The sequence below is a fragment of the Lissotriton vulgaris genome, chromosome 3_1, assembly GCF_964263255.1.
Source record: "Lissotriton vulgaris chromosome 3_1, aLisVul1.2, whole genome shotgun sequence".
In the NCBI taxonomy this organism is placed as follows: domain Eukaryota; kingdom Metazoa; phylum Chordata; class Amphibia; order Caudata; family Salamandridae; genus Lissotriton; species Lissotriton vulgaris.
In genome coordinates this window covers 491850642-491868818 of record NC_141689.1, presented here as the reverse complement: position 1 = coordinate 491868818, position 18177 = coordinate 491850642, and the positions used below count along the sequence as shown (strand labels likewise).

Here is an 18177-nt window from a genome sequence, read left to right as displayed (position 1 = left end):
AGAACTGCTACTCAGGTTGATTGCAACTATCAATCTACTCATATTAATTATTTAGGTAATTGTTGCCTGAGGGATGTTAAGTACACACCTAATGTCATGGCTGCAGAATCAGATCTTTGAAATAGACATCCTACTTTATTCTTGATCGTTTTTATATGTAGTATGTCTGATACGTGCAAGTTTAGTTCAGTTTGTACAAATCTTGACAATAGCTAAATCAAAAACAAAGCTATGGTTCTCTCAGGATTTCTTTAAAAACTCTACAGGAATTAACATCACGTTTTGAACCACACAGATAGTAACCTAAAATTACTTGAAGACAAGAAGGTAGACAAGATCGTCCCGCGAGTAGAAGACACACAGCACTAGGTAGGAGACTCGGTCACAGGCCAAGTCAGATTGGGTGCCATTCTATTGACATTGCTGGAAATACCTGCATTGCCTTGTCTTTCTGTTTTTTAAAAACTTTTTATTTGTTATAAAAAACAAATAAAAAGAATGTTTAGAGAAACAGGATTTCGTTTACCAATTAGGTATCCACTTGACTTAAACATTAAATGTAGAGAAACCGAATCTTAGTTTAATAAAGGACAAAGTGTGACATGCCTTGAAGTGTACATCACAACAATACCATGCATGCTTGGAAATTTCTACAGCACGTGAGAAAAAGGGTAGTCTACCTCTCAATGCAATAAATTGCATGTATATCTTTCTAATTAGCAAAACACAAATTGCATAAAAATTTAAAAGTATATTATAACACATTTTAAGGGAAATACATAATAGATTTTGAAAGTGCAACAAATGTCCTATACTAGTGATAAGATGAATCAACTGCAAAACAGATATCACAATAGTGCTGTTAAGAACCTGTTGCTGTGCTGTTAAAATGACATTCAGTAAGCAATTACGAAAGTAAATGCGCTCCTACCACGTAATTATATAAAGACTGCTGATCCCTCCATGTACGCCCTCGTTTTAAGAAATATGTGGTATCACCAACAGGTGCATCCTACCTGTAACACTCTGTGAGAAGTAGCTCCTAAGGATGTCGTCACAGAAGCGACACAGATTGGACAACTGCTTCAAATGCTCCTGTAGCTGGACCTTCGGGAAGTGCACTTTATACAGAGGGGCCAAGAAGCCAAAGACAAAGGCATCAAGTGTAGTTGGTCTAAGGACACATGAAAGGAGAGGTCTAAGGATCAGACAAGACCAAGAAATTCATGACTTGTCAGTTTAGCACAAAATGGTGGATCTCTTTGTTCACATTGGAGTCACTTAAATTGTAGAGAAGGCGACTGAGTAATCATTAAACATTATTTATAGGATATCCTGGCAAAGGGGTCTGTACCTCCAATCTGTTACCGCTATTTCCTACTGTTTAAACATATGGGTCTTAAACAATCTTTTTTTTACAAATGTTAGTTTCTCCTGTACTCAAATAACAACTACGCCACATACAAATCCTGATTAGACTTTCTAAACGGACTTCCAATTCCAACTTTATTGCCAGAAAAAAGTCATCAAGTGGTAGGAAAACAAGAACGCTATGCAATTGAAGTAAAGCACAGGGACCAAAGGTGTATCCACCCAGAATCTACTGTACCCCGGGTGTTAATGTCATTCAACCACTAAAATGGCTACTTGATCATTAACAGATTCGGGAGCAGTAACAGGTTCAGTTTGTGAGGAAACTATTAAAGCCCTTCTCAAGGATGAGAAAGATACCATTTTGTCAACAAACTATTGTTAAATTTACCTATTCCACTCTGATTGCAAAATCTATGCAAAAAGATTACAGCAGCTTCTTAAATCTTTAATACACCCCAGTCAGAACAGGTTCATTAAAGGAAGATGTGCTTCTAATAGCAGAATTTTTTAGCTACACTGTAGACAAGGCAACGTTACTTGACACCGTAATTCTTTGCATCTCCTTTTGAAGGGAAGAAAAACAAACTCAAATGCCATCAAGTGAGGAGGCTTAAATATTCTCTGAATCAGTGTAATTGAGATCCCTCAGAATGATGGGCACTTTTGTCACGGGAGAACCTGCAAGGCACCTTCTCTATATTACTTAAAGTAAGTCACCTTGGTTTCTTACAAACAAGCATATTAACAGTCATGTTCTACTAAAAATATTTACAGGTTGCCAGAATGTATTCCAATAGAACCCTTCTCTTCAAAGGTGAGAGGAGTCCATGCACTGGAAATCTGTTATTGGTATAAGGATGTGAACGTTGGCCATCACTTCCCCAAATTTCAGCAATTGGTATGAATGACAAAAAAAGTAATAGTAAAACTATGTCATGCATTATATAAATGCCAATGTCCTACATCTTAAGAGTCAGACAAACTGAGTTGAATATGGTTATGGGAAGGCACCTAAGTTCTAAAAGTACCCGAGTGAGTACTGTGAGTAGCATGTGCAACTGTCTTATTTCTGATTCACTAAAAATTGTGTTTTTATTCCCAGACATTACCCCAGAGAATTGTACCAATCATCAAGATTATAAATACACACCAAAGAAAATGAGGTTATATTTCAGGCAACAGGAAAATAATGTTAATCAGCACTTTATCATATACATATTGTATTTGAAAATTGTATTTCAATAGGTTTAATTCATACGTACGTATTGCCAAAGAAAAACTGAGAATTTCCCAATCTGTGGGAAAGAAGATTCAAGCACTCCTTAGCGTCTTTATATATCTAGTGAAAAATAAACATTTGGTTGAAAATAAGAAACAAATGTAAAACATAGGCACTGCATATTTTTGTTTAGCATGAGACTTCTTTTGGACTGCATGAATGATCCCAACATACCTGTGCCTCGACGTCGCTGACTCTAAATAGTGGTGGTTCACCTCTCGTCAGCAGAAGTCGGTTTAGTGCTTGGCGGGACATCTTCCCAGGTAAATACAAACTTAGTGGGAACGGAATCCGAGAAGCAAACCATGGCCGCGTCATGCTGCTATAATTTTCGGCATCAACCCAGAACATGTGAAGCTGTGTCATAGTACCCATAAGGCCAACACAGAGTAAAAAAACAGAAAAATAAATTGGTATTATAAATGTTAGGCTTGTAACCACTAAAGCTGTGTCACACTTCCAGTACATTCAACTATGCTCAGGAATTCAAAGTTTTCATACAGTTAGAAATTGCCACAAAAAATCAGTGGGAAGTAATGCGAGGAAGATCTCTCCTTACATTTCCTCCAATACAATATGTTTTCAATTAAGGTCAATCAAGTCCACGTTACTATGTCTAGGACCCATTCCTGTAGTCTCTATGTCTTGGTATCTCCTGAAATCTAGGCACACAATACAACTAGCTCGATTGTTTGGTGTCAGGTTCCTCACAGCCCTTCAGAAAAAAAATGATCACATGAGGTACCCCCTAGACTTGCTCACGGTCTCTGCCCGGTCCACAAATCGTCCACCCCTTTTAGACTATTCATGTAACTGTTTGAGTGGTTGAGAAGTAGGGCTCTGGATCTCTCGTGTGCAAGTGAACCCTCAAACAGTTAACAGTTCCAGGTACATAATCATGCTGGCATTTCACCAGGCCATTGGAAGGGGATGGCTTGCACACTTTCTAGAACACTTTCTCATTTCTAAGCTAGTTTTGGTTATATAGCACTTCAGTTCTGTATACCATTAACATTTTGTCAGCAACATTAAGCAATTGCTAAATATGTATATCATAACTCAATAGAGAGACGAGGACTACATTGTGTAACATTTCTCCTAGTGACCTTTCTGTTTTGAGCCATCCAATATCACCAGCGAAGGCGCACACGGCCCTATCCCGACTCCCTCGGGTCTAGTATATACTCATGGCACTTGTTAAATATCCTGCAGTCATCTGTTTGTTTATTGAATTACATGCAGATGAGCAGGTTAAAGCCACTGCAAGCTCTCTTTTTTTTGCCTTCCATACATGGATTGGTCAACACGGTTTAAAAAGAACATGAGCAAAACAGAACCCAACTGTGGTCGCAGGCTGGAATGTAACCTCTTTGCCCACCCGACAAAGAGTCTCGCCAGGTTGAACAAAAAGGGTTTGTATTTGATCATGCAACATCATTGGCTTTGCCAGTAGCCCACAATTGAACTCTATCAAGTGACTCTTCCCTAACTGGACATGGGCAGAAATTATACAATTATTTTAAAGACGATGTCCACAATGGACTACTCCAATGGAGTTTACCCTGACGATCTGACCTACCTTCTAAAAACCTGCAGTACCTCCATAATGCAGCGGTCAGAACCCTGACTCACTCCCCATTCTGGGAACACATCTCACCAGCTTTGGCCACATTTCACTTGGTTCCCGATGGGAAAGCAAGTCAAGTTTAAGGCATTTGTACCGTGTAAAAATCTCCATAGAAACCAGAAACAGAAAGCCCGTTGTACAGTTGCCCCAATAAGCATCTCTCAGCATTGAGAAGACGTCTATGGCTAAACATAGTTGTTATTTTATTTTACAGGCCTCTCCGCTCTGCAACCAATGAACCCAGGTCTATGCAGCACTTATTTTCTGCCTCCACCCTCTTGCAGTATATACAACTTAAATTGTGCTGAAAATCAGACGCAGGAAGTACTTTTGATGGCGTTTGCAGTGCTTTAAAAAAACACAACAACCTCTACATCAAATACAAACCGTTACTAACTGTTCACATCATGTCACAGAAGGATGCTGTGACCCATTATAGCGTGGATCTGCATACAGAACCTCACCTATATAAGCATTCTCGAAGAGGTTGTTATCAAATGAAGGAATGTGAATAACAGAGACAGCAATTGCAAACCTCTAGGAGTCCATGTCACTCCTAACCACTAAGTGCAACACATTCCACCTGCCCTTGCACTGTGCTTTAACAAGGGATGGCAGATGCTTACATCACCAAAAAGAATATTTGGATGACATGGCACAAAACGGTTAACTAAGAAGGAATGGTCTGATAAACGTGAAAAATATCCTGTGTTTGTCTGTTTGTTTTAACCTTCAGTTAACTATAGAATAAGTGATATTAAAAAACAACCATATATTTAGCAGAGTACGGCGATTTGGTGGCCATAATTGAATAATGCGTTCTCCGTTGTACTCTGTCAGCATCTAAAATTGGTGGATGAAAGTGTTTATGTAACATTATGGTAAACAATGTTGGACGACATAGGCTACATACACAGGCCTTTATATGGAACATCGTGTAGGCATGATGAATCTAACAATCATTCAAAATTCTGCAGACCAATACAAATCTCCTACATACTACCACAAAAGTCACTAAATTAACCTGTGCTTAACACTCTGGTAGCTTGGCACATAAAGAGTCAGGCTTAACTTGGAGACAATGTGTAAAGTAGTTATTCAGCACACAAATAGTAATAAAGTGAAAACACAGCACAAGAAAAATCCCACACCAATTTAGAAAAAGAGTCGCATGTAATAAATTATTTGACACAAAAACAACAAAAATCTAGTCGGTAGAACCTGGAGTTAGGAATTTTTAAGTTTAAGGAAAAACAAGTGCCTAAAAGATCAAAACGCCAACTGCAGACATCCAGTCATGCATGAACAAGTCAAAGTTGAAAAATATAAAGACCATGATGGAGCGTGGGCGGGATAAAAGTCGGTGGATTGGGCCGAGTCGGCGCTTACCTTCAGACTTATAAGAAATTTCATGAAAAAGTGTCTGAGAAGACAGAAGTTCAGCAGGGCAAGACTGCAGGCAGTGTTCGAGGATGAGATGTAGTCTGGGAGTCGCTGGACAAAATTGTGGTAAAGATTTCCACATTTAAACTTAGTCTCTTTTGTGAAAGTCAAAAATCTCCACGAGGCTTGAGGTTGAAGCTGACGAGGGCTCCATGAGGCTGGATACCCCTTCTGCGAAGGACTGCTGAACAGGATTTGCTGCTGTGGAGAAGAACGTAGCGGGAGTTGCCACAAAATCAGGCCAACCAGTGACACACCTTGGGTGGGTAGATGAGCAGAGATGTTCTGGTCTCCTCTTTGTTCTCAGAGTAGTTTTTAGACAAACATTTTGTAGGTCCCAAGTTTTAGATTTTGGCTATCTGGGCAACTTTAACGGCAGCACCAACAGTACAGGACTGGAGGGGTAGCACTTGGGGGAGGGGGTGGATGGGCTCACACAGGTCCAGGTGTGGGTTCAACATGAATTGAGCCTTTTCTGTCCCTGAAGCTCTGATCAGGACGCCAGCCAGCTAGCCCTCTGAATCACTTTGGTAGTCCTGGGTTCAAGAAGTGGAGCATGGCTCAAGCATCAGGACAAGCATCAGGCAGGGAAGCATTCTTTTGAAGAGCACAGTAGGCCACAGCAGCAGACAGCCCCCTGAGAGTCCTTTTGCAAATCCAGAAAGTGGACTGAAGAGTAGGTCTCGGGGTCCTATTTTTATACCTGGTACCTTCTTAGAAGTAGATGTTTCTAGAGAATTCCCTTTAAAGTGCTTAGTGTATCCCGCCTGCCCTTGCCTGGCTTAAACCTGGCTGACTGAACAATGCAGTGGTGTGAAGTCCTTTGTGTGAAGGCAGGAAAGAGCCTATTAATTTGTAAGTGGGGCCTTGCCCAGCTCCACCTCCATCCTGCCAGTGATGGCCCATCCAGGCACACCTAATTCCTCTATTGTGTGGTTGTCTGGGAGAAATAAAAGTCCAACTGCCAACTACACTCAGTCATGTGACCCAAGAACAGGCAGTAGGCACCAAACAGCTAGGACAGGAAAAAATACCTACCTTCTAAAAGTGCCATTTTCAAAATTGCAACTTAAAATTCGACTCAACCATTTAAGAGGGTTTTAAATTACAATTTGTAAGACACCACACATGAATCTCCTACTTGCTCCGAAACAAAAGTTGCCACTTATTAAATGTAAAAAGGCAAGCCCGTGTTATCCTATGGGAGAGGAAGGCCACATGGTAGTGAAAAATAAATTTAGAAGTTTTTCAATACAAGGACATGTAAAAATTAAAAGCACAAGTCCAACCTTTAAATTACAATCGACTCTGCCCTTTTGGCTTCCTAGGGGCTAACTTAGGGTAACTTATATGTAATAAAAGGGCAGTTTAAGGCTTGGCAACTGGGTTATTTTGCCAAGTCAAACTGGCAATTTAAAACTGCATTCAGGCTGCAATGGCAGACCTGGGGAATGTTTGAAGGGTCTGCTTAAGTGGATGGAACAATAAGTGCTGCAGGCCCACTGGTGGCATTTAATGTGCCAGCCCTGGGTATATGGTACACCACTTTACTAGAAAATGTAAATATGCCAATCAGGTGTAAACCAATGTTACCATGTTTTAGGGAGAGAGCACAAGCACTTTAGCATTGGTAAGCAGTGGTAAAGTGCACAGAGTCCTAAAGCCAGAAAAACGAATAAAAAAAATATAGGACGGTGTAGGCAAAAAGTTTGGGGGATGAGCACCTAAGGCTGACAGATCTAATACTTGACATCCAGCACTCTGGTAGTCCACAGCTACATTTACACTATTTAATTACCACCCCATACATGTATACAAAAATTCAATAAAAGAAACCCTCTCCAGAACATATATATGCGGTCAGTGAACCAGGCAGGAAGCCAGTGTGCTCATCTTCAGGGGATTGGAATCTGCTGCTTATGATATTCAGCATCAAATAGCGGACAGCTCTAGGGGTGGAGCTTGAGAGGTCTGGCACGACGGGGACAAGCTGGTTCTGTACTGCTCATTAAAGTCCCCTTTATAAGTGCAATCACTGGGACCAGTTGTGTGGGCTCACAATGGCACTCATAACAGTGGACTGACTCAGGAACATATTTCAATGAAGGAGAAATTGTTGATATTTGGTGCCCATAACCGCCATCTTTAAATTGGGTATTTGGTCATCGATATCTTAAAGAAGTTTTAATAATGAGAGACAATAAAGCCGTGACCAAGAGAGCTTGAAAGAAAAAGAGTCCAGACCTGAGCCAACATCTTCTCCAGACATTGAAGCCCTAACAGACCCTATGCTTAGAGATCAGGTTTTTGAGAATATATCCCATGATGAGGCAACACCTGATATCACAATCCAGGGAGATATTGAGTTCTCTGAATTTAATGTAATACACGATCTGAATGTTGTCTTCTGCTTAGATACATTGAATTTCAGTTAGATTTCTTAGTTGGACTTTGCACCATGATATCGTGAGGAAGGGAGAGGCTATAAAGGACATGAAGATGCTCCCTAGCAGTGTAAAACTCTCAGCCACTGGCAACTTCAATCCACGACCAAGGTACATTCCACTGAATCAAATTACTAGAATTCTTTTGTGCTCATTTGTATTGCAATTTCCCTCTTTACATTGTTTTTTGGGTTCAGCACACATCAGAGGAAAACTAATGAACACATATGCAATGGCGGTTGATGCTACCGCTCTCTATAAAATACAGGCTGCCTGAGCTATGATTATTGATGAGCCTTGGACTTCCTTAAATTACCCTGGGCCCTGAAGAGATCGTGCACAAGCCTGTGAGGTGAATAGCCACAGTGAGTCAAAGTTAATACACAATCCAACTATACCCTGACAAATATTAAAGTGCCACTCTAATTTCAAAGTAACTACTATATCGTGGGGAGACACTCTCTATTAAACTACTAACGAAACCTGCAAGCTCATAAAGAACTAGTTACTTACCTGTACACTATGGTTCTCCAGTAGTATCTTTCATAGATTCACATGTTTGTACCTTCCCCGTCGTCATGGTGGGAGTCTCCCGGTAAATAATAACCATAGCAGTAGAAGAAAAAACTGCCTGGAAGCCATAGAGTAGTGAAACAATAGGTAACCTCTCCTCCTCATTATGTGGCCCAAACTACAGCCAATAAGCTGCCAGCACCAGCCAACACCATTCCCAGCAGGGCCACCATACCTCAGATTTCCAACAGCCCAAGAGTGAGCTATGCAGGAAACCAGAGATAAAAGGTGGTCTACCTAGCAGAAACGAGGAGGTGGGCGGGCGCATGTGAATCTATGAAAGATAATACTGGAGAACCATAGTGTACAGGTAAGTAACTAGTTCTTTCTCCAGTATTCAATCTTTCATAGATTCACATGCTTGTATGAGAGTAGATAGCAGTCCTTGTTGTCAGAGCGTTTCTAGGCTAGACCCCCTTTTTTCTCTGGGCTATGTGCCATATACTCCTTTAGGAAAAAAAACTAATTAAGAATTAAAAGGTACGAACAACTAACCTTTGTCATTACAGCCATTTGTGCAGAAAACAACATTATATAGAAAAAACAGCAGACAATTCATTAACATGTACCTTATTTAAAAAGATGTTGCAGAACTGCTTGTCTCACTGCTGCATCTGCTTTCCATTCTGTGTCCAGACAGTAATGTTTGGTGAATGTATGAACATTCGACCAGGTTGCTGCTCTGCATGTGTCTGGAAGGGGTACTCCTGCGAGCAATGCAGAAGACGTTGCCATCTTCCGTGTATCGTGAGCACGGACTCTCCTGTCGAGAGGTCTTCCTGCTTTCTCTTGACAGAAGACGATGGCGGATGCAATCCATCTAGAGATGGAGGATCTTGAAAGGGCCAGACCTTTTCTGGGCCCTGAGTAAGCAACAAACAAATTTGCGAAAGGATTTTGTCTTTTCAATGTAGAACTTTAGACATCGGCCAATGTCCAAAATATGAAGAGCTTTTTCAGCTGATGTAGAAGGATTTTTAAAATATGTAGGCAGGATCACCGGTTCATTTAGATGGAAAGAAGAGGGTATTTTAGGCACAAATTTTGGATTAGTTCTTAGCATCATCTTTTCTGGTCTGAATTGTATGAAGGGATCCTGTATTGAAAAGGCTTGTATTTCGCTGACTCTCCTGGCTAATGTGAGTGCCAGGAGTAATGCTACTTTCCATGACGGGAATTGCAGTTCAGATTTGTGGATTGGCTCAAACGGAGCTTTCATGAGTTGTGACAAGACTGTGTTAAGCTGCCATGGCGGCGGAGGACGCTTAACTGGAGGAAACTTTCTGAATAACCCTTTTAAAAATTGCTTGATTAATCTGTGGGACCACAGAGATGGGCGTCCTGGAGATCTTCAGTATCTGGATATTGCTGCTAGATGGACTTTAATAGATGAATGCGCAAGTCCTGATCTGGCTAAATGCAGCAAATAAGGAAGAATTTGCTCAGGTGAAGACGAGAAGGGATGTACTGTACGAGTAAGGCACCAATTACAGAATCGTTTCCATTTTGAAGTATATGTCTTGTTGGTAGACAGCGCTGCGGAACTTTTCAATATTTCACGACATTCCGGAGGGATATCTAATGACTGGAATTCGTGCTTAAAAGGTTCCAAGCCAACAATTTTAGAGAGGTCAATTGTGGATGAAGTACTTGGCCTCTGTTCATGGAAATCAAATCCCTGGTTATTGGGAACTGTATCCTTGGTTCCACCGACAGTTGGAGAAGTTCTGTATACCAAAACTGCCTCGGCCAGGCTGGGGCTATTAGAATTATTTGGCAAGGTTCCGATCTCATCTTTCTCAATATCTCAGAATTAGGGGAAAGGGAGGGAAGGCATAAGCAAACATACCTGTCCATCAGAGATGAAGAGCATTCCCTCTCAAACCCTGCTGAGGGAACCTGCTGGCATAATGCCTGCACTGTTTGTTGCTCTGAGTTGCAAACAGGTCCAAACTTGGCTTGCCCCACAAGTTGAAAATCCGATTCAGTTGGACTTGACATAGTTCCCACTCGTGGCACATGTCGGATGACCTGCTTAACAGATCCGCTTTTGTGTTTTCTATCCCTGGAAGATGCTCCACTTGCAGAGTTATGTTGTGACGCAGAAGCAAAGTCCATATTTTTTGTGCTTGTGTCAATAGGGGCTTTGATCTTGTGCCACCCTGCTAACGAAGGTAAAACATTGTTGTAGAGCTGTCTGTCCGCACTAAGACCGATGAACTTTGGATTCTGGGAAGAAAGGCCTGAAGGCCCAGGAAAACAGCTTTCAATTCCAAGTGATTGATGTGAAGTTTTGCCTCTTGGGGAGACCAAAGGCCCTGAATCTCTAGGTCTTGCAGATGTGCTCCCCAACCTCGTAATGAAGCGTCTGATGTCATGACGTAATTTGGCAATTGTGGTTCGAATAACAGGCCCTTTGTCAGGTTGCTCCTGATACCCCACCATGACATTGCTCGTTTGATCTGACAGGTTATGACTAGCTTGTCGTCGAAGGAACCCAGGGCTTGAACCCATTGCTTGTCCAGGGCTTCTTGCAGTGGTCTCATCTGCAAACGGCAGTTAGGAATCAATGGGATACAGGAGGACATCTTTCCCAGTAATGACTTGAATATCCTGATGGAAGTGATCTTTTTTGATGACAGAGATGCAGTCAGATTCAGGATTTTTGTTACTTGTTCCTCTGATGGGTACGCTTTTACTTTCGGAGTTTTTAAGATTGCTCCTAGGAATTGTAGAGAACGTGTCGGAAGAAAAAATGATTTTTCTCTGTTTATCCGAAGGCCTAATCTTCGAAAGAGATCCATGCAAATCCGTAGAGATTCTTGTGTTGCTTGGTACGATTGGCCTTTTATCAACCAGTCGTCCAAATAAGGGAAAACTTGGAGACCTTGCTGCCTTAGATGTGCTGCTATTGGAGCCATGCATTTTGTGAATACTCTGCGGGCAGACTTCAGGCCGAAAGGCAAAACTTTGAACTGGTAATGGTGCCCCGCCACCATGAATCGAAGATACTTTTTGTGTTTTTTGTGGATCGGAATGTGGAAGTATTCATCCAATAGGTCTAGAGAGACCATTTAGTCTCCCTTGCGAAGCAGTAGAAGAATTTCCTGTAAGAACAGCATGCGGAATGAAATTTTCTTTATGTATTTGTTCAGATCTCTGAGGTCCAGTACCCGCCTCCATTTTAAAGATTGCCTTTTCCTTATTAGGAAGAAATGTGAATAAAAACCTGTTCCCTGCTGGTCTGATGGGACTTCCTCTATCGGTCCTTTCAGTATGCGTGATAAGATCTCTGCTTTGAGAGCTGCTAGATGTTGTTGAACTCTGCAGACAGGTGGACGATTTGGAGGTTTTTGTGAGAATTCCAGGGTGTGACCCTGTGTAATGAGGTCTAATACCCCTCTGTCCGATGTTATGGACTGCCAATGCGGAAGAAACTGAGAGAGGTAGTGGAACTGGTTGATCTGAAACGGTGTTGGAGGCGCCTGCAGAACATCACTGTCTGTGGCCAGAGTCTTGCTTTCCTCTGGCAGCAGATTTTCTCCTTCCTTGTTGTTGGAAAGAAGTATTCGAGGACCGATACTGCTGGTTGGAGGAGTACTGACGGTATCCCTGCTGATTGTATGGTTGGTACCGATTAGATTGGTAAGAGGAACGTTGTTGAAAATGTACTCTAGATCCTCTGCCGCGAAATGACTGATAACAGCCTTGCTGCAATGATCCCAAGGATCTAGCAGTGTCAGTGTCTGCTTTTATCCCCTGCAACGCCTCATCAATATGCTTACCGAAAAGGCTTTCGCCATCAAATGGCATGTCCAAGATTTTAGACTGAACCTCAGGTCTAAAGGATGTGGCCTTGAGCCATCCTTGTCTCCATAGGGCTACCGCCCCAGCCATCTGGCGGAAAGCTATAGACGCTATATCCATTGCTACGTCTATGGACTCAGACGCTGCCCTGGCTCCATCCTGCAGAATGGTATTCGCCTCTTCTTTCTTATCATCCGGAAGATGCGACAGGAGTGGTGCGATGTCAGACCACATCTGTCTATTAAGCCGGCTCAGAAGTGCCATCGCGTTAGCCGCTTTGATTGATGCTGCTGCCATGACTGCAAAGCGTTTACCTATGCCGTCCATTCTCTTGCCCTCCTTATCAGGGGGTGCCATGCATGTTGCCATTGGGTTCTTGGAGCGCTTCGGCGCTGCTTGAGTCACAACCGACTCCGGTCGAGGGTGACCAATAAGACATGCTGGAGCCGTTTCTGTAGAGTGATACTTCTTATCCAGCTTGGGTATAGATGCTGGAACTGAAGCTGGATTCTTCATCAGTTGGATTCCTTCATCCCAGATATGTTGAATAATTACAGACATCCTAGACGACTCTTTGAAGTCGTAAAGAAAACATTTGCTTTCCTTAACTGGCATAGTAAGTTGGAATCTCTTAGCCACTTTTTCAATCAGATCGTGAAAACTGGCCATGTCCTCTGGTGAAGAGCTTGCTTGAGGCAATGGTGACACCGGGGAAGTTGGAACAATACATTGGTCCCATTCATCCCCAACCAGGTCATCTTGAGGAATTTCTCCTTCCTCCTCTTGATCGTCATGATCGGAATCATTCAAATCATCCAGAATTGTAATAATCTTTTGGACATCGGTCCGTTGAGGTGGAGGAGGTGGCTGAACTAGGGGTGGTTCTTTCACAGGTTGAGAGACAGTAGCAGAGCCAGTGGAAGAGGCTGGAGCATTATCTTCCGGAAAGCGACGGTAATAGCGGTCAATCATGTGTCTTAAGTCTGATATCAAAGAGAAGGGCACTGACAGAGCCTCTTCCCGAACAGATGTATCCACTTCCTCTTCATCATCATAATGGTAAGCCTGATGAAATGACTCATATCTCTTCTGGCCTTTGAACAGCCGATCTTTAAAAGAGAAATGCTCTTGGACCTCTTGAAAGTCTTTCTCATCCGAGTCCCGGCTTTAAATATGAAGCTGCGAAGGACTATAGGCAACGCCATAGGGTCCTTCCTCAGATTCCTGGCAATCCAGTATGGTAGAGGGCAGTAGAGGTGAAATCTTCGGCGTGAAAAACTCTCCTTTTTTGCTCGCCAACGATCCCGTCATACAGCGATAGCTTCGTGGTGGGAGAGATACATAAAATGATAAAGCGGATTGTATATGGTTCTGTTATAGTTGTATGACTTGTCATTTGTTTCAGTCAGAAGATCCAAAGACGTGAGCAGACTACCTAAATTGAGTACGATTTCAACTTAGTACCTAAGGCACCCTCAGAGAAATCACTTCTCTCAATCTTAAAACTACACTTTGGGTTTGAGGATTGTTGAATCTAAAATATAGAGTACAACATGTTGAGGATAGGAGATGTAAACACTGAGCATTAACTATTTTAACTTTCAATTGAACCACACAAATTATACTCAAGACTGAATCTTCAGAGGTGCTGAATATTTTTTCAAATACCAGTAAATAACCATTGTGAAAGCAAGGAGGGTGCAAAGAACATTTGAGTGGTTGTAGACTGTCATGTAAAGGTTCATGCCGGGCCCTCCCAAATCCATTCTGAAAGTCTGCATTCGGACCGGATCCGGTTCCCAAAACTCGCTGATCAAGGTCTGGCTGAGATAAAGGCTAACATCAAAAATGATGAAACAACTGCAATCAAATAGGCCAGGGAAAGTTAAGGTCATGGACTGAGAGAGATTTGCAACAGTATTAAACCATTGCTTTGTTGTGAAAATCACACCTAAACTAGGTCAAGCATTTATTCTTGACACATGTTCCTCAACCAAAAATCAATACAGGAAGTATGCTGCACGAGGAGATACAGACAGATATCATTAATACAAAGTTAAGCAAAGGCTATGATGTGTGGGAAAACATGGCGGGACGCCATGAGAGACTGCTTCAAACTGGCAGAAGGAGGCTTCTTGACTGCAAGCCTCCAGGGGAATGAAACCACCGTTTTAAGGACCCTGTTGGAGCTCAGAGGGTTATCTGTGGGGATGCAGCTCAACAGTTCCATAGTAACCCATTCTCCATGCTGTCTTTTGCTGTTCCAAGAGTTGAGGGCCAGGCATCTGCAGGACTTCTAGGAATAGCTGTACCTAACTTGGGGTTGGGCCCATGCAACTGGACAGACAATATACATGGCGATGACGCCTGAAGTTCAGCAATCCTTTGCAGCTGCAATGTTCGGTTGTTCTTAGCCACCCTCATTCCTACAGAGACCAATGCTAGATGTTTTATGATTGGATATTGGCACACAGTGATCGCAACTGGTGACAGCCATAGTGCTGGCACGGTGTATGTACCCATGCTATGATGCTGCACCTCAAAGAACACCTTCTATTGATGACTGGCCTGCATCCTATTCTTCTGGGTACATGTCCGTTTGAGGCACTTTTTTCTGGGCAACTTTGGTACGTTTGCTTCCTCCCTCACAACTCTAGGACACAACTTTCTGTCTAGGCATCAAAGCTTCGCTATCTGCGTGCCAGGTTATTTTTCACCTCTTCTCTAACATGGATGTGATGTGGCTGGAGGTTTGTTGGTGACTCTCAGCTTGTTTGTAATACATGGTGTCTGTTTAAACATTCTAACTCTGTTCTGGATAACTTACTGGGTTTGTCACCCGCTGATGCTTTTCTGGCCTCTGCCCACTGCATTCTGACCCTGTTTTACCTCCTCTCCTTGATCTCTGTCACTTGTAGCACTGACTTAAGAGCTATATGAGACACATTTGACATAGAATTTACCCTCCTATGTCAGGCTCTCATGTCCTGACGAGAGGTTGTGGACTGCATTCCAATACAAAAACAACAGTTGATGGACATAATGCAGAACAATGTCATACATTCACCCCAGTACAGCGATCTGGGCCTAAATCCATCGTTTTTCTGCTCACCATGCCATTACAGTTTGAACCTAGCCGTATGCAAATCAGTCTTGACCCTGTGCCCCATGGGAACAGGCCCTCCCGAACTGCCAAGCCAGGTCATCCCTGGACTGGGAACAAGCATCCTAGGACCAGTTTCGGGCTTTCAGCCCTCATCAGCCAGAATAGCTTGATTCCAGTGGCATGGAGAGCACGGGACTCACGTCTGAGCATACCCGTCCCACTTGGGGTGACAAATGCAAAAACAACAGTTGATGGACAGAATACAGAACAATGTTATACATTCACCCCAGTACAGCGACCTGGGTCTAAATCCATTGTTTTTTGCTCACCATGCCATTCCAGTTTGAACCTAGCCGTATGCAAATCAGTCTTGACCCTGTGCCCCATGGGAACAGTCCAGCCCGAACTGCCAAGCCAGGTCCTCCCTGGACTGGAAACAAGCATCCTAGGACCGGTTTCGAGATTTCAGCCCTCATCAGCCAAGACAGCTTGATTCCAGTGGCATGGAGAGCACGGGACTCAGGTCTGAGCATACCCGTCCCACTCGGGGTGACAAATGCTGGCTGATGAGGGTTGAAAGCCCGATACCGGTCCTAGGATGCTTGTTTCCAGTCCAGGGAGGACCTGGCTTGGAAGTTCGGGCAGGACTGTTCCCCTGGGGAACAGGGTCAAGACTGATTTGCATATGACTGGGTTCAACCTGGAATGGCATTGTGAGCAAAACAACAATGGATTTAGGCCCAGATCTCTCTACTGGGGTGAATTGTATGACATTCTTCTGCATTCTGTCCATCAAATGTTGTTTTTGCACTGCTCTCTAATACACTACTTACTGTTACTGACCTAACTATACACTATCTGCTGCACTGCAGGCCTTCTAGTGACTGGAACCTTGGGACCTCTTCCATGTGCTCTGGTGTGGGTGGTCTGAAAGGAGGCAGGAGGCCTGTCATCTGGCACCCTTCCCCTTCATGTATGATCCTGATGACCCTGTGAAGGAGTTGATGCAGCAGTTAATTATTGTTGTATGCACATGCTGCAAAAAAAGGATAAAACCGTCCATAGAAGGCACAAGATTGTAGACAGCCTTGCCAGAGCCTCAAAATCAACTTGCCACCGTTAACTCCCCCCAGAAATGGCTAGATTGACATGAATGCTGCTTCTGCTGGAAATCTACTGTGACATGAAATAGCACATGCTTGAGGAGATTAAGTCATTGAGCACCAGATGGACGAACTGAACAACAGCCTCAACCTTACATGTGAAGGACTACGCAAAGTGAAAAAGAGAACCTAGGAATTGGAATGCGGAGTGTAGTGAATGGACCATGATGCAGCAGAAAAAGTCAAGCTTGGGCAAAACTGTGGGACTTATGGACTGTTAAAAGAATAAACTAAGCATCATGTACACCAGATTAGATGGGTCTTTTGGAAGGGTGAGAAGGGAGGCATAGGCTGTTTAATTGAAGACTTGATCCATCAGTTGTTCCTAGATACAGGTGAACAGGAAGATCTGATTGTAGACGTCCCTCATCGGTCTCCTCTGGGCTTTGGCCATAGGCTTATCATGATTAAGATCCTTATATTTCGCAACATCATCAACTTTCCTTTAATCTTGACTTCGCTTCAGAAATCCAGAAGGCATGCAAAGGAATAACAAAGTAAAGAAAGCACTGAGGGTTATGGGTGCGCAATAGGTCATGCTGGAGAGGACAAATATCTGTGATGAGTTCCAAACTGTCATTAAATTCTTTAATGATCCTCTTGCATCGCTGTACAGTGCTTCCCTGCCTTCTAAGTGTAGGTCACTCATACTCCCATAGAAAGTGCAATGCTGGGTAATACACAAGCAAACCTACGCAAGGGTTGGTTCCAAACTACTACCTGCATTCACTGAATGGGAGCACCATACCATAGAACAACTGGGCAGCAGCGCTCTACTGCCAAACGTAATCGAGCACTGGGAGGGGAACCATAGATGAGATTCCTTCCATTCCTTTGATGACCCTATACCACTCCTGAACATGATAAAGAGTAAATTATCTGGAATGGAAAAAATCTTTTTTTATCGGACACCCCCATGTATTCTTTGTTTTCCCTACCGCTATACGTAACATTTGACATGTTTGTTTCTATCCACGATCGCTTCTATCTTAACACACAGCTTTAAGCACTTTCTTGGCATTGTCGCATTGTTGGAGTAGATCTATTTTATATTTTGTGTACTTGCAAAGAGTCATCAGCCTGCCCTAATGCATAATAAATAGACTGGATTACTTAACATAAAATAAGTTATCAAAATTTGCAAATGAGACATTTACTTGGAATATTTGCTGACATGGACGTGGCGATTTAATGTATGATGAAATGTCTGGGGAACCGCCAATAAAACTATTTTAAAGTTATGATACTAATAATATTCCTTTCCTGATATTGTAAACATGCCTTGCGCTTGGACCATTGTAATGCCCTATACCTGGGGCACCAATTAAGGGTTTGCAGAGAGTACAACATTGGGTCGCTAG

The 18177-nt window shown here is 42.7% G+C and overlaps 1 protein-coding gene across 3 annotated transcripts in view; it reads right to left on the bottom strand.

Annotated features, from left to right (window-relative positions):
• Positions 1-18177, bottom strand: part of MTX3 (metaxin 3) — a 212767-nt gene that overhangs the window by 59081 nt on the left and 135509 nt on the right. For all 3 annotated transcript variants that reach the window (XM_086960729.1, XM_086960730.1, XM_086960731.1), the window contains exons 5-7: positions 2828-3010; positions 2637-2713; positions 1017-1174 (exon numbers count right to left, since the gene is read on the bottom strand). In XM_086960729.1, coding sequence (XP_086816855.1) covers positions 1017-1174; positions 2637-2713; positions 2828-3010 — 418 coding nt within the window. The remainder of the gene's footprint in view (positions 1-1016; positions 1175-2636; positions 2714-2827; positions 3011-18177) is intronic.